Consider the following 15,557-nt stretch of genomic DNA (forward strand, 5'->3'; position numbering starts at 1 on the left):
TACCATTTTCTACTAGAAAGCGATCGCTCTGAACGAGTTTTTACTTATTTTTTCACAATTTTATTAAATTTTCACGGCAATTCTGGCTAAGATAGTAAAAGGTCTTTCGTAAGGCACATGAAAGACAGATGGCAAGATATTTACTTTGAAAGACTTTTGTTATGATCGGATCTTAACCAAATTAGTACGGGACCACCTCTGAGATTCACCCTTTCCTTTTAAAAAAACATTTACACAAGTTATACGTTAACATACATAAAAAACTATTTCGACGAATTGAAAACTTCCTCCTTTTTTTGAAGTCGATTAAAGCACAGGCGTGCTTGGAGTGGAATTTTTTCTTTTTTTGAATTTACTTTTTTTTTAATTAATTTGCTTTTAATTTTTAGATTTTATCGTTTTAAAAAGAAAAAAAATATATACATATATAATTTAATTTTTCGAACTTATTTTATTTTTTCCCTTTTTAAATAAATTTTTATTTTAATTTAATTTTAATTTTTAGAAACTTATTTTATTTATTTTTTCTTCGTTTTAATTTAACTTCGTTTTTCTTTTGGTAATTTAATTTTCTATTAATTTGTAGATTTTATTGTTTAAAAAAGAAAAATGATTTTATTTTTAAGATCTTCTTATTATTTTTTTAATATTGAATATTAATGTTTGTGTTGACCTTAGATGTGTCTTTATCTTTACGGTGTGCGCTCTGTTTCAACATTGTATGTTATTATTTTTTATTTTTTTTTGTCTTTTTTTAATTCAGTTATCTTTAAATTTTAAGATTTTCTTTTGAAAATAAAAATATTCAGCCTCATTGCGTACGTCGTAAATTAGACCAAAATGCACGACTCGACAACATTGGCATTGCCTAATGTCGTGTTGAAATACTCGACACTCGCAATGAGGCTGATTTTTTTTTAATGTCGTTTAATTTTTTGTTGTAGTTAATTAAATTTCATTACTTTTTTAAAAATAATTTTATTTATTTTCGACATTACTTTTTCGTTTTTTAATAAAATTTTCTTTTATTTTTTACTTTTTGTTGTTTTAAAAAAGGCATACAGAAAAACGCTAAGGTCTCATCGTTAGCAGATATTTCAATTAGTCTTTCGAGAGATAGTAAAGTGCTTTCCAGATAAGTTGCCAGAATTGACAATTCGCACACCGTCTCCATTATTGTATTATTGAGATGTGCCTCTTTTGAAGACGCTGTGTGAATCAGGGCTGCCAACTTGGCTCAAACCGTGTAATTTTTGGCCGTATTTTACTTCAAATGACACTTAATTTTTCAATTTGGCACAAAGTACCAAAATATGGCAGCTTTGAAAAAAAAAAAATTTCAATAAATTTTTGTGAAATCTTTTGCGTGTACTTTTTTTTATCAACTAAAATTTTCTAATTTCTATAGTGTATACAACTTTGGCATTGGACTTTTGTTTTAGGAATATGTTCCTAATTTAAATGCTAAATGTGAAGAATTAAAAAGAATGACACCTTACTTACTTGGCACTTTTATTTTACCATTGCACAATTTTTTTTAATCCTAAATATGGCACTTCATAGCTAAGTATAGTTGGCAGCGCTGGTGCGAACTGGCTGTGGTGAGTTGAAAGACAGACTTTTGTCTCTCGTAAGACTGTGCTGAGTTGAAAGACAATTGCCAGAATTGCCCTGTTAGTCCGATGCATATGATGGTGGTCTTAATATTTTACACGTTAATGTACATACATACGATGTGTTCATAGTAGTTGTACTCATGATTTGTCGCTGGAACATGTCAGTAAACATGAAAGTGAAAGCCACCTTTGGGGTTGAACAAAAGCGGCAGGTGGCAAAAAATACAAACAAATTCAACACAAGTGTTTACGCTTGCAGCAGACTTCTTATTTAATTTCTTTATTTAATATAATGCCATAATTCTTTCACCGATTGGCTTAAAACGAACGGGTTATACGAGGCTTATATGTACGTATGTATGTATGTATGCGGCAATAAGTAGAAAAAAACCAACTTAAATGTAAATAAGTAGTGTGTTCATAAGTACTTTAATATAGAAAGGCCCTAACTCATATAGTAAAATTATGTGGGGACTTATAATTCGTTGAAATGCCTCGTAAACAATCAAAAAGGCAATTTTGGATTTTTACTTAGTTACGGCTTTTTGTATTTCAGCGACAATATGCGTTAGGGCCTGTCTGTATTAAGGTAACGATATGTATGCTCATTCGTGTATTAATTCATGAACATGTTTGTATAAATTATTGTAATTCTTATACGCGATAAAATAATAGTTGGTTAGTTTTGTATGTACTTACATACATATAGCTGTGGTCATAAGCAATAACCGCCTAAGTCGACTAAGGAAAGAATTAAGTTATTTAGGCTATCGTTTTCTGCAACTACTATTCCAAGTGTGTATGAAACTCCCATCTCGTTAACTAGGCTATTTATGGCTTCCCTATAAGGTAAACATTACAATCCAAATCTTTAATCTGCTTTTTCTCCAATTCAGGTTTTTCGACTTAGGCGATTATTGCCTATGACCACAGATATATGTATATCATATCAATATGTATGTACATTTCCATATATTGTAAAGTTAGTTATTGGTACAAGTGTTAAATGTTATGCCGATTTCGTTTCTACCGAATAATGCAACCTTCTCTTTGCTCGCTACGCATAAACACTAAGAAGCGGGCGTTGAGAATGTAATATTTTTTTTTGTAGAAACGAAAACGCCATTGGTTTTCCAATCTATGCTGCCGTCCATTTCCAACAGGGTATCCGTACGCATTTTTGTGTTTTTTTTTTTAGTTTTGGCAGGTACCTGTTTATGTTTCTTTTTTAAGTAAGTGCTTTGATAATTAGCTTGTAGTTTGACTGCTGAAATGCAAAAGTAGCAAAAAGGCATACAACGTAATTGATTTACAAAATTTGTATTCAAGATGCAGCTACATATATCGCAATAAGGTTTTGTTTTATATATATATGTATGTACATACATATGTACATTTGCGTAACATCGAAACGCTGCTGATTTGATATGCTATATCCGTATATGTCTGTAGGCAAGCAAACACAACACGGCCCGTGATTAAAAAAAAATATATATAAAGCTAGGTTTGACAACCAAAATAACATTTCGCAATCAAAACGCATTCTAACTTTATTTTGGTTTACCTTTTGAAGTATCGGTTAAAATTAAAATTGAGTATGATTTTAAAACTTTCAAAATACATATCGAGGGCTTATATTTCTACCCTCTATCAGCAAATTTTTACAAACACTATTTTCTGTCAACACTGATGTCAATTTTAACTTCGCAATCTGAAACCAAATTCTACGAACAAGTGATATATACATAAGTTTAGATTTTACATGGCCCATGAAACTTAAACCTTAAACGTTAATGTATGTATGTACCATAGCGCCTATAACATAATGATTTCATATGCATAACCTTGTTCCTTCGCCCTGTATCTGAACCTCGACTTTCTTTTCTTAATTGGCGCTGTAACCTCTTAAGCGATTTTTGCAGTTCCCCTTCTGTGCCAACCGATGCCAATTGGAAATACCAAGTGAAGCTAAGTTCTTCTCCGCCTGACCTCTCCAACACAGCGTAGGCCTTCCTCTTCCCATTTGATTCGCTGAACTAGGTCAATGTCGTTGTGAATCTCATAACTCATCGTTACATCGGCTATGGACTTCCCATGACAAATGCGTAAAGGGTCACATAAATTTTCCGTAGAATCTATTAATAATGTCTTAGTAATGATAATGGGTATGGTAATGGAAATGGTAATGGTAGTGGTAATGATAATGGTTATGATATTAGTAATGTTAATGACAATGATAGTTATAATGGCAATGGAAAGGTAATGGTTACAGTAATGGTAATGGTAGTGGTAGTGGTAGTGGTAGTATTAATGGTAAATATCTGTTTTCGTATTCATATTCGCATCAACTTCCTCTTCATAAACCTAGCCGTATTCGTGTTCGTCTCCGCATTCGTGTTCATCTTCGTTTTTATGTTCCTGTTTTTTCCGTAATCGTCTTCGTCTTCATGTACGTCCTCGTCTTCGTATTCATCTTTCTGTTTGTCTTCTCATACCTTCTCATCTTCAGGTATGTCTTCGTGTTCGTTTCTGTATTTGTATTCGGGTTGGCAGTCGTCTTTTTCTTGGTCGAAATAATATAATGCAACTTTTTGACAAAGAAATCAACCAATACTTCCCATATACAAACTAAAGAAAATAACTTAAGTTGTTGATTAAATAAAACAATAGTTAGTAATTAGAGCACAGTTTCCGCACAGTTTCGTAAAAAACGACCCCATTTTTTTTAAACACTGCATTTTTGGCTGATTTTCATTTATATTGTATAATTTGTTATAATTTATAATTTCGCGTTCATTAGCCCTTTAGTGAAGCTCTAAAAATTACAGCTACAAAATCTGAGAACGGCGTCCATACCGAAACGAAAATCGTATTCTATGTCAAAAACCTCGCCGCTTTCTCCGAAAGACGGCTAGAAAAAGACCATGCGAAAGCAGACTCAGAAGATCGTCATTTTTTTAGGGCGAAGCCTGTTAGAATATCCGGATAATTAATTGAACGGATATTAACCGGATATCCGGGTAAAAGAATAAACGAATATTAATTAGATATCCGTAATATTCGGATTTTATCTGTATACACTAATATCCGAACGTTTATTGATAGAAAGAAGGTTCGGTTAAAAAGAAAAGTTTACATAATCGCGAAAATCCAAAGACTATTTTTTACCACACTAAAGAAAGATGCAATCATTTCAGAAAAGAAATTGAGAAGTACTTAAAGTAGTTTTCTCTCAATCTTATGGGCGTAGCAATTCAGCCGGGCTAAAGACCAACAAAGTGCAAATGTTCCGGATAAAAATCGTGCCCCAACAACGACATCGTAAAAGAACGAAATAATCATACAAAGTCTACTGAGAAAATCGTCAAGATCGATGCTGTATAAACTATACCTTCTTTATCACTGATTGTTCAAATACAATAACTTTTCTATAGGCAAACATTTTGTTAAGTTCCCAAAGAACTAACTTAAAATACAGTACTTAATCGGTTGAAGAACAATTTTCCGATGTTAATGAATGGTATGAAGCCTTCGGCATAGCGGACAAACTTTTTTTCTTTCCATAGTAAAGTCTAGCTTTCCTAGTATCTTCCAATTGTCTTACAAAAGAGTTAAAACTACCTTTGCTAAGATTTGTAAAAAAGTATAAAAATAACAAGTTAATGGGAAATAAGAAGAGCACGCACTAACTTTTTGTTGGTATGAAGTTCTGTGTCTTGTGTGACCTTGTACCATTAGATCTACTCGCATCATATCGATACAAAAATTGAACTTTGAGCGAATGACCCTAGTTAAAAGCGCCATTAAAATTAAACTAGTTTACACTATTAAACTATGTATTATAAAAAACTTTGTTCAATTGGATAATTGCTAGCGACTTTCAATAAGAATGTACATGTATTTTATTTTTAAATTTTTTTTTTTTAATAAGTTAAAACACCGGAACGACAAAATATTTACTACATACATATAATATTATATAATAGTGAATGTAGGCAATAAGTATAATACCATTGCTTTATAGCACATGCTAGTAAATGATTTTTCAATGTTGTCTTCTTACATACATTTTGTGAGTATACACATACCGTCAGCGTCAAAAATATGCATACTCTTACGTTTTGACGATTATATTTATTTACACAGTGGTGGAAAAATAAAAAGGGATGCCTCAAATACGAAAAAATTTTCATGGAAACTTTAAATTTTTCAATTCCACTTCTTAGAAATTGAGGACGCAGTTTTGTAGCCCATTAAGTAAATTTTAACGCAAAAACACCAACGAAAAAATTAACAAATTAACAAAATAACAAAAACAAAATAAAATTTAATGGGCTACAAAAATTCATACTCAAAATTTTACTGGAAATCGAATTGAAAAATTGAAAATTTCTACGAAAATTTCTTGCATTTTAACGAGTTCTGAATGGAAGCAAAAAATTGATTCTTGTGGTTTTTTATGTTCAATGAACTATATTTTTATTAAAAAAAAATAAGAAAAAACTGGCATAGAAAATTAAAACAAATAAAATCGTCAAAACGTCAGTGTATGCATATTTTTGACGCTGACTGTATGTACGCAATGGTTTCGCGGATCATTTATCATTTGTCGACGGCTGCTTCGGCTTACTGATTGCTAATTTGCTTTCAAACGCCCAAGCTAATATTTAATAATTTTCGGCGGTATGTTGTAAAAATGCATGCTTTCAACATACAAACATAAGTTTGCCGTAGATGTTTACAATGTGAGCATGCTTGTGAGCGCTATATGTCGTGGCAGTTAAAATGAAGTTCATGGTTCGTACCCCTACCTACGCGTGTGCATGTTGCCCAAAATGGGTTAGATAGATGGTAATTTCACAAAAAATGTGTCAACAATTTCAGACTTTTTCAAATTAATTTACATATATGCATACATACATATGTTTATAAAAAAATATGCACATATCATGTCATTTGCTTAAATAGTGTCATAATCCAAAATGATACAAAATCGTGTTAAGTATGTATGCAGAAATGATCTCTAACCTGTTCTTTTACTTATGTTGTGTAAACATGTCATAGATGTACCGATTACACTGTGCGACAAAAACAAAAAAAATTTTGAAACACATGAAGCAATCAATATATGTACTCACGAAGCTGTGGGCCAAATAATAGTATAAATAAAAAAAAATAAAAAAATAAAAAAACAAAATAAAAAATAAAATTTTAAAACTTAAGCATCAAATCTAGAATTGAACCGTTTATTTTGAAAGTGGTATAAGTCACTTCACAGGTCTTGTGCTTAAATGACCGGTTATTTGTATCTGATCGCGTCCGCTATTCGTTCAACTTCATCAACCAAAGGTAGAAGGGTTTGTCGTTAGTTTATGACAATATAGCGATTTACAGATGCATTCGGTTACAAGTAGCCGATTATATAAGTACGTTAAGTACGAAATGACTTATACCACTTTCAAAATAAACGGTTCAATTATCAAAAATTTTTTTTTTGCTCTTCAGTTCATTTGTATTATATTTTTTTAAACTTGGTTAATTTTTTTGGTAAAAAGCTGTAAGTCAATCAAGGTACTATAATTTTTTTTTTATGAAAGTAAAATTGAATGTTTAGCGCAAATATTGTTTTTTGAATTCTTTTCCTAGGTATATGAGAAGTTGGTTAAAAAAATTCAATTGATTAAAAAATACAATACTTTTTATAAAACAAGAATCGAAATTTTACAAACTGACCACTTGAGTTTGTTGCCTCATAAGATTCGAAAGTTGGTGAAATATTTCAAAAAGTGTAAAAGCCTGCATAAAAATTATTTTGCAAATAACTCGTAAAAAAAATAAAATTAGTGCAAAAACTTTGTTGTCAATATTGCATACCATGTTAACTTTCAAAATCGGCCAATGAAATATAAAAAATCGAAAAGGCAACTTTGGGTGGCCCACTTGAGAAAACTTGACTCTATGGAAGTATATGTATCAATGGCCGAGTGGAAGATAGACCTATCTCGACGGCCAGTTCAAAAACGCCCTATCTCAGAAAACTTTTCAAGCACGCCCTACTTCAGAGTTGATTCAAAAACGCCCTATTCCAGAATTTTATTGAAAAACACCCTAAGTTCTAATCAATCGACACTTAACATCTTTTTGTTGACTTAAAAGCAGTTTTTGATAACACTGAGAGAAGTTGCTTGTACGACACCATGTCTAAATTTGGGATCCCCGCCAAAATACTGAGAGGCTAGAGTGACGTTGAGCACTGAGAGGATAGAGTGAGTTACTCTTCACTTGTTCCGAAGATTTTATATTTATGTATTTTTGTGGTCTATAGTATGTATCAGAATATGTACTATTTTGAGTATATTCAGTTTCCCCGCATACATTTTTATTTATTTGCATTAAGTACGATCCGTTGTAACTTCTATTATATGTATAAGTAATTTTCTGCATTCCAGGTGATTCATGGCGTCCGCATTGAAATGGCTGGTTCGCCGCATTCACATCAGAGTACGCACGGCTTACAAAAACGCAGCATTAATGCCGCTGAGCAACCGCTGCGCATCCTACTCTTCTACGACGAGTCTGTTTACAGGTTAGTCTAAATATTTGATTTATTAAAATTAAAATTAGTTTGTAAGCCCTGCAAAAATTTGAGCACCAGTTGGTCCACTGGGTCGTTTACAGTGTGTGTAAAAGGACCAGGTTGCATACTAGTAACTTGTTATGCGAACCTGGACCACTTCAAACCACCTCTTCGTGACCCAACGGCAATATGATTTGGTTGCCGAATGTGCCATGGTATATAAGGAGTAGTTGTCTAGGTGGACCAGAGGCGGTCAGGCCCAAGGACATCTCAATGTTAATGTAACCATATTTTCTCCATATATTTGGACCATTTTGGTTACTAGTGGTGGTTACAAGGTACCGTGGTCCTGTACTAGTATTTAACCTAGTCCCACTTTTTTCAGGGAGGTTGTCCATTCTTGAATGGATGCAAACATACATATATATGTAATGGGTGATTGAATAATGGCTCATTTCCACGCTTAACTGCAATTTAAAGCTCAGGTTAGTTCTTAATATTTGCTTTCGCTTTCGTTTGATTGTACTTTATATGAGCAATTATCGCCTTTGAGTTGTAATCTCTTTTTAAGGCTTAGTGGGAATGAACTATAGGACCACAAGACAAGAGATGTCAGTTTCAAAAAAAACATCGATGCATCGACTATTTATATGTGCATGGAGCGGAAAATTTTCGATGCATCGAAGCAAAACATCGATGTTTTTCCGACATCCCTATTAAGAAATCTTTCACTGAAAGCGTTAATTTAACCAAAAAAATCGTAATTTCAGCCAAAAAACGTAAATTTTTTTATTTATTATACTTAAAACAAGTAAGAAAGTCTAAGTTCGGGCGGAGCCGAGCATTAAATACCCGGCGCAAGTATTAAATATATGTTTTTTCACATTTCCGAAACCTACCGCTAGATGGTTACCCGGGGTGTATCAATTTTGAGTAAATTGGCGTCCTTCAATTTCGAAATATTGAAGTTTCAAGCATTTCTAAAATTTACCGTTATATGAAAAGCGGCCGTAATTTTAGTCCGATTTCAATAATTTTCAACGCTTTGCTTTCATGTGGCAAGCACAATAACCACACCGAGTTTGGTACAAATTGGTAGAACGGTTACCGCGTTGCCCCGCCCATTTTCCAAAATTGTACCATAAAAGTATTTCTTGGTAAAGAATTTTTGCAAGCGTCAATTTTGAATAAATTAGCTTCAATGTTTACTGATTTATCGAAGATTTTGTATTTCTCTAAATTACCGTTATATGGGATGTGGGCGTGGTTATTGTCCGAATTAAAAGATTTTCGGTCATTTGGTATGGTGTACCAAGGTCAACAACTGTGCCAAGTTTGGAAGAAATTCGTGCAGCGGTTACCAAGATATACACATGTAACCATAAGTGGGCGTGGCTACGCCCATTTTCCAAAAATTTATAATATTCTTATTTTTCGTCTAAAAATTGTTGTAAATATCAATTTTAAGTGAATAATCTTCAGTAGTTACTAAAATATCGCAGTTTTCGTATTTCCGAAAATTGCCGTTATATGGGATGTGGGCGTGGTTATTGTCCGATTTTAAAAATTTTCGGTCATTTGGTATGGTGTACCAAGGTCAACAACTGTGCCAAGTTTGGAAGAAATTGGTGCAGCGGTTACCAAGATATACACATACCATAAGTGGGCGTGGCTACGCCCATTTTCCAAAAATTTATAATATTCTTATTTTTCGTCTGAAAATTATTGGAAATATCAATTTTGAGTGAATTATCTTCAGTAGTTACTAAAATATCTGGAAATTACCGTTATATGAGAAGTGGGCGTGGTTACAGTCCGATTTTGCCCATTTTCAATACCAACCTACCTTGGATTAACGGAAACCTACATACCAAATTTCGTTGAGATATCTCAATTTTTGCTCGAGTTATCGTGTACACGGACGGACGGACAGACGGACAGACGGACGGACAGACGGACAGACAGACAGACAGACATGGCTTAATCGATTTCTTTTTTCATCCTGATCATTTATGTATACATTTGTCTATATCTATCTCGATTCGTTTTGGGTGTTACAAACAACCGTTATGTGAACAAAATTAATATACCCTTGTGCACAAGTGCGCTCGGGTATAAAAATATGTAAAAAAGTCTTAGTTCGGGCAGAGCCGAAGTATTGAATATATGTTTATCACCTTTCCGAAAACTATCGGTATTTTAAACATTTTCGATAGAACGTTCAGTTAGATATAATGAGATAAACTTATATGGTCATAAGTGGGCGGTATCACGCCCATTATCCAAAATTCCAAATAATGTTACTTATTTTCAAGGAACAATTCTGATTATGCCCATTGAATTCTAGTGAAATAAAGTTTCAAATGACTAGAAATTACCGTTGATTTTTTAGAATTTTTATTTGCCGCAGATGTTACGATTAGGGGCTGCAACACTGCATACTCAGAATCTTTCAAAGAAATCTAAACCAAAGTTAAATAACAGAAAAATAATATGTTAAAGCTTGTCAAAATGTGGTGCGACTATAACTTGTTCGGCCACTGTATGTAATTAAGCGATAAAACTAATTTAAATAAATGTCATTTCGGGGGGACATTCGCCTAGGGACACGATATCGAACGGAAAGTATCGATATGATGGTACTCATTTAAAGCATCGCTGTAAAAATATCGGGTACCCATTAATATCGGAATAAAAAGACTCGGTATCCCAAATATCGATGCCAAAATCCAAAAAAATTTCTCAACATTGGTGTCGTATGTAGGCCGCTGTGGTGTAGTGACTAGAAGTGTGCAAACCTCCGAGTGTATTTCTGCCAAGAAAAAAAGCTTCTCATAAGAAAATACAATCACCGTTTAGAGTCGGCGTAAACCAGTAGGGACCCCCTTTATGGCACAACACCAAGGCCACGCGACAAATGGGAGGAGAAGCTCGGCCAAATACTAACATATTGTGTAAACGCTAATCTATTGTTATGTTTACATGTAGAGATGTTGACTTAAAACACCGAGGCCGTGGGTTCAAATCCCGCTTCATACAATCTAAACTATAGTACAAATTTCTCTTCTTTAAAGCCCAATTTATATCGGGAAGAATTGTCAGTCAGATGCAGCCTCATTGCGTAAGTCGTAAATTAGGTTGAATTGTACGACTCGACAACATTGGCATTGTCTATCGTCGTGCCGAAATAAGTAAACGACGAAAAGCGTCGGAAACTACACAGAGCTGCCAAGTTTTTTAAATTAAATTATCGATATGATTCGACCCTCGAAAAACGACTTGCATTCTACACGACTCTCGCAATGAGGGTGATTATCTTATTAAATTGATTATTAAATGCCAAAAGTATCGATATGGTATCGTATCGTATCGAAATTCGTGTCTCTACATTCGCCAAAACATTATTGAGCTACAAAAACGTCAAAATGACGTCGAAATCGTCAATTCAGCAACGCTGCTGTAGAGCTGATTAGCGCTGTAAAGCTGATGAGCGACAAGTAAACTTTGAAAACTATTCACTTGCTTCGCTATTTTCTCATCTTTATTTTTATTCTTTACACTGAGTGCCGACTATGTGGCGAATATTTATTGAGTTACTGAATCACATCTTTTTTAAAAATGAGTCTGAGTATGCGGCACATTTTGTGAGTCAGCTCGATAATTCCGGTTAGTGCGGAGTTACCCCGCCCTGTTGGACAGAAATTAGAAATATCCAATATGGTTACAACGGTCCTAGATAATGTTGTTGAATTGGCAGAAGAGGACCTAGTATGGCAATTGCTAGAGTGAGCGTAACTTTCTGGCTTACTTCTCCGCCGGCAGCCTTCTTGGACGTGGAAGGCGCCTTCAACAATGTTAATTTGGCATCCATACACTGCCCCATGGTGGCTGTAGGACTAATCCACTAAAACTGATTTGGTTCTTTTCACCAAGCTATATAAAATAGACACATTTCGAGCTCCGGCCTTCAATGGAGCAAATCTTGAATTGGCAAAAGAAGGAAAGTTTTTGGGCGTTATTCTCAACTCTAAGCTTTCTTGGAGATGGAGCATCGAAGAGCGGAGAAAAACGGCACTCAATGCGCTCTACTCCTGCAAAGCTACGATTGGAAAAGACTGGAGGCTGCGACCGCAGATAACACACTGGATTTATACGGTGATAGTTAGACGTATTCTCACCTATGGCGCGCTGGTATGGTGGCAGGCAGTTGACACCAAATCTCATCTACTCAATCTGCAAAATGTGCAACGCCAAGCATGTCTATGCACAACGGGGGCAATTTACTCAACGCCCCAGGTGGCTCTAGTGACCCTCCTAAACATTTCACCAATAGACCTATACGTTAAAAAGACAACAGCTAAAAGCGCTCTACGACTCAGTGCGTCTACAACTTGCAAGGGTCACGCCACAATCCTCGAGAGAGCAACTGTCACTATCAAGTCACGGAAAATGACTTCAATCGAAATTTCGATATCCATTTTCCCGACAGTAGTGACTGGGAATTTAGTATTGCTCTCAGCGATGACGAAATGCCCATTTTCACGGACGGCTCCAAAATGAATATAGGATCAGGATCCAGGTGTCTTCTCTCAGCAGTCCTATAGACTCCCAGATCACTTCAGTGTTTTTCAGGCTGAGATATATGCAAGCCACATGGCGCCAAGGTTGATGAGCAGGACCTAGCTGCATCTAAACTTGCCTTCGTTGTAGACAGTCAGGCGGCTATCAAAGCCTTAGGGTCGTCAACGACTACGTTATGTGTTAAATAATGCCGAAGATCCCTACATGCCCTACATGTCCCGGGGCATTGTGGTGTCCTGGGAAATGAGAATGCGGACGAGTGTGCTAGAAGGGGATCTGAGATGGGGCTAGGGGAAGCGATCCAGATCGTGAAACGTACCCTGCGTTTTTGGTCTTCAAAAGCGGAGAGACTGATTAGGGCAGCCACTAACAGTAGGTGGGAAAGTCTGCACACCTGCATGGTATTATTAAGGTGTATATTAAGGCTTTTAAAGCCAAATGTTAGGCTTCTAACTGGAATACTCACGGGTCCCTGGACAATTGGCCACATATCCGCCAGGTTCGAAGTCTCGCATAACAATTTCTGTAGAAGCTGCAGGGATGAGGAGGAGATAGAATCCGTCCAGCACTAACTTTACGAGTATCCAGCACTCCGAGGAAAACGCCTCAAGTTACTTCGAGAAACTGGATACCTTGGGGAAAGCTTCTCTGGAAGAATTGCTTGAATTCGCGCTAGAAAATCAAAATGGTTCAAGGACATGCAGGGATAGGCTTGGGGCAACCCCCCATGGGCATCGCAATGGGCCTTCGTGGCCTCCGAGTGAACTCTACCCAAAGCTGCCCGTTTAGCCTAATCTAACCTAACCTATTTATTTTGTACGTCATCATTAGAGCCTTCGTATATGTATACATTTTAAATATATATACACGTTGCATAAAAATCGCTACTTAGTATAATTTCGCAATAAAGAGCAACTTTATCGTCGTTGATTCTAAATAGAGATACGTACTTAAGTAAATAGTTGGAAGTTTATTCGTTGCATTTTATATTTAGATATTTATATATGTATCTACTTATACATATATAGTATTACTTACTACATATACTAAAATGTTTTATGTACTTTTAATTATTTCCTTATTTTGCTATTGCAATTGTACATAAATTATAATTCACAATGTTTATGTAGATACAGTTAACTAGTCTACTTCGTTTTTCGCTTCCCGCAAACTAAGATAACTTACTTCCAGCATCATAGGAGCAATTGTTCATGTTCATGCATAATTTCTTTATATATATGTACATACATATATACGATTTGTAAAAATGCGAGCGAGTTTCATTAAATTGCTAATTTTCTGCAAACTTAATTTACCAATTTGCGTAGTTGAACAGGTTTTCGCAGCAATGCTGCCGCAATAACGCTGGTTGCCCTTGATAATTACGATTACTATTGAGCTGTGTATTAGGGAGGTCCATTTATATTTAGTAGTAAGGTTTACTTAATGAAATGAGCCGGGCTAAAAGTTGGCTTTATTGTACATATATAGTTTAATTCTGCGAGTCAACAGTTTTACTCTATGGATATATGTACATAGGCTCTTAAAAAAATAATGATTAAAAAAATAAAATAAATTTTTTCTTTTGAGGGCCGCCAGGGGGCGCTTCCGTACTTTTTTTTTGTATTTAAACGCTTTTTTTCAGAAAATCGACAATATTGTTGCTGTTTCAACAGGTGAGCCACTTTTTGGAAAAAAAACTAGGTAGAAAAAATCGCATTTTAGACCTATGGTTTCTTGGGCAAAAATGCTTGAAATAGCCCAAAGAATCATAATCGCAATGTGCCTTTGATGCGAAAAATTTGACCCGCCCTAATGTACATATATTCACATTTGTTTTTTTTTACATTTTTATGATCGATTTGTACATTTGTAACTTGATAACAGTGCACAAACGTCATTCCACAGCGCTAATCAGATTAATTACGCCTAGAATATACATATTTTCGAAAATGTGACAAGATTTCAACTTTGATGTTCGTCTTGATGGGCTTGCAGCTTTCCGCCTTCCACCACCATCACACAGATGGTTTTTCGTGAGCAAATTTTTCATCGCATTTGACTCTCGTCAAAAAAGTGTATACATACCTACTCTTTCTACCATTTAGTTGTTGCGCTGCCTACATACCTACATACATACATACATATCTACATTTATTCAATTAAACATTAACTTGCCGTCGATTCTAACTGATCGAATCCCTTTCGAAAAACCTTACTTACATATGTAGTCTCGAATACAGATAGCAAAGTATCCTTACAGTACAGAGATTTGCAACAATTTTCTTAATTCATAAAAATCACAAATGAGTCTTGCAGAGTGCAAAAATGACAAATACTAGATGTAGGCAAAAAGATATTAAATTATCCCACTTACAAGCTAAATAATTGCTTAAGTGGACAAATGTGTAGGCAAACTGTCAAAGAAAAGGCACAGCCGTGCTTTTAAATTGAAGCTTTGTATCTATACACATTAGGGTGGTCCAAAAATGCATGTGAAAAAGTAAAGTCGGAATTGTAATGCTCTCACCCCCTAGAATTGTTCTATATCGAAAAAAAGTAGACCCCTATTTTTTTATTTTGAAATCAAAAAATAGTTAGTGGTCGCTCAAAGCACCCAAAGTTTTCCGTGTATTTTATATGGGGAAAAACAACTTTTCGTAGAAATGATATAGAATTCCTAAAAGTCAATATTTTTCTGTCGGAAAACTCTGTTTATTTGCAGTAGATTCCCAGTAATAATACCCAATTGTTTATTTAACTATTTTTTCATCGCAACTATA

The 15,557-nt window shown here is 34.8% G+C and overlaps 1 protein-coding gene across 8 annotated transcripts in view; it reads left to right on the plus strand.

Annotated features, from left to right (window-relative positions):
• LOC118737087 (leishmanolysin-like peptidase) overlaps positions 1–15,557 on the plus strand; it is a 33,166-nt gene that overhangs the window by 7,275 nt on the left and 10,334 nt on the right. For all 8 annotated transcript variants that reach the window (XM_036467364.1, XM_036467359.1, XM_036467361.1 and 5 more), the window contains exon 3: positions 8,066–8,202. In XM_036467364.1, coding sequence (XP_036323257.1) covers positions 8,066–8,202 — 137 coding nt within the window. The remainder of the gene's footprint in view (positions 1–8,065; positions 8,203–15,557) is intronic.

This window comes from Rhagoletis pomonella, unplaced genomic scaffold, assembly GCF_013731165.1.
Source record: "Rhagoletis pomonella isolate Grant_MI unplaced genomic scaffold, Rhpom_1.0 Rhpom_scaffold_00004, whole genome shotgun sequence".
Classification (NCBI taxonomy): Eukaryota; Metazoa; Arthropoda; class Insecta; order Diptera; family Tephritidae; genus Rhagoletis; species Rhagoletis pomonella.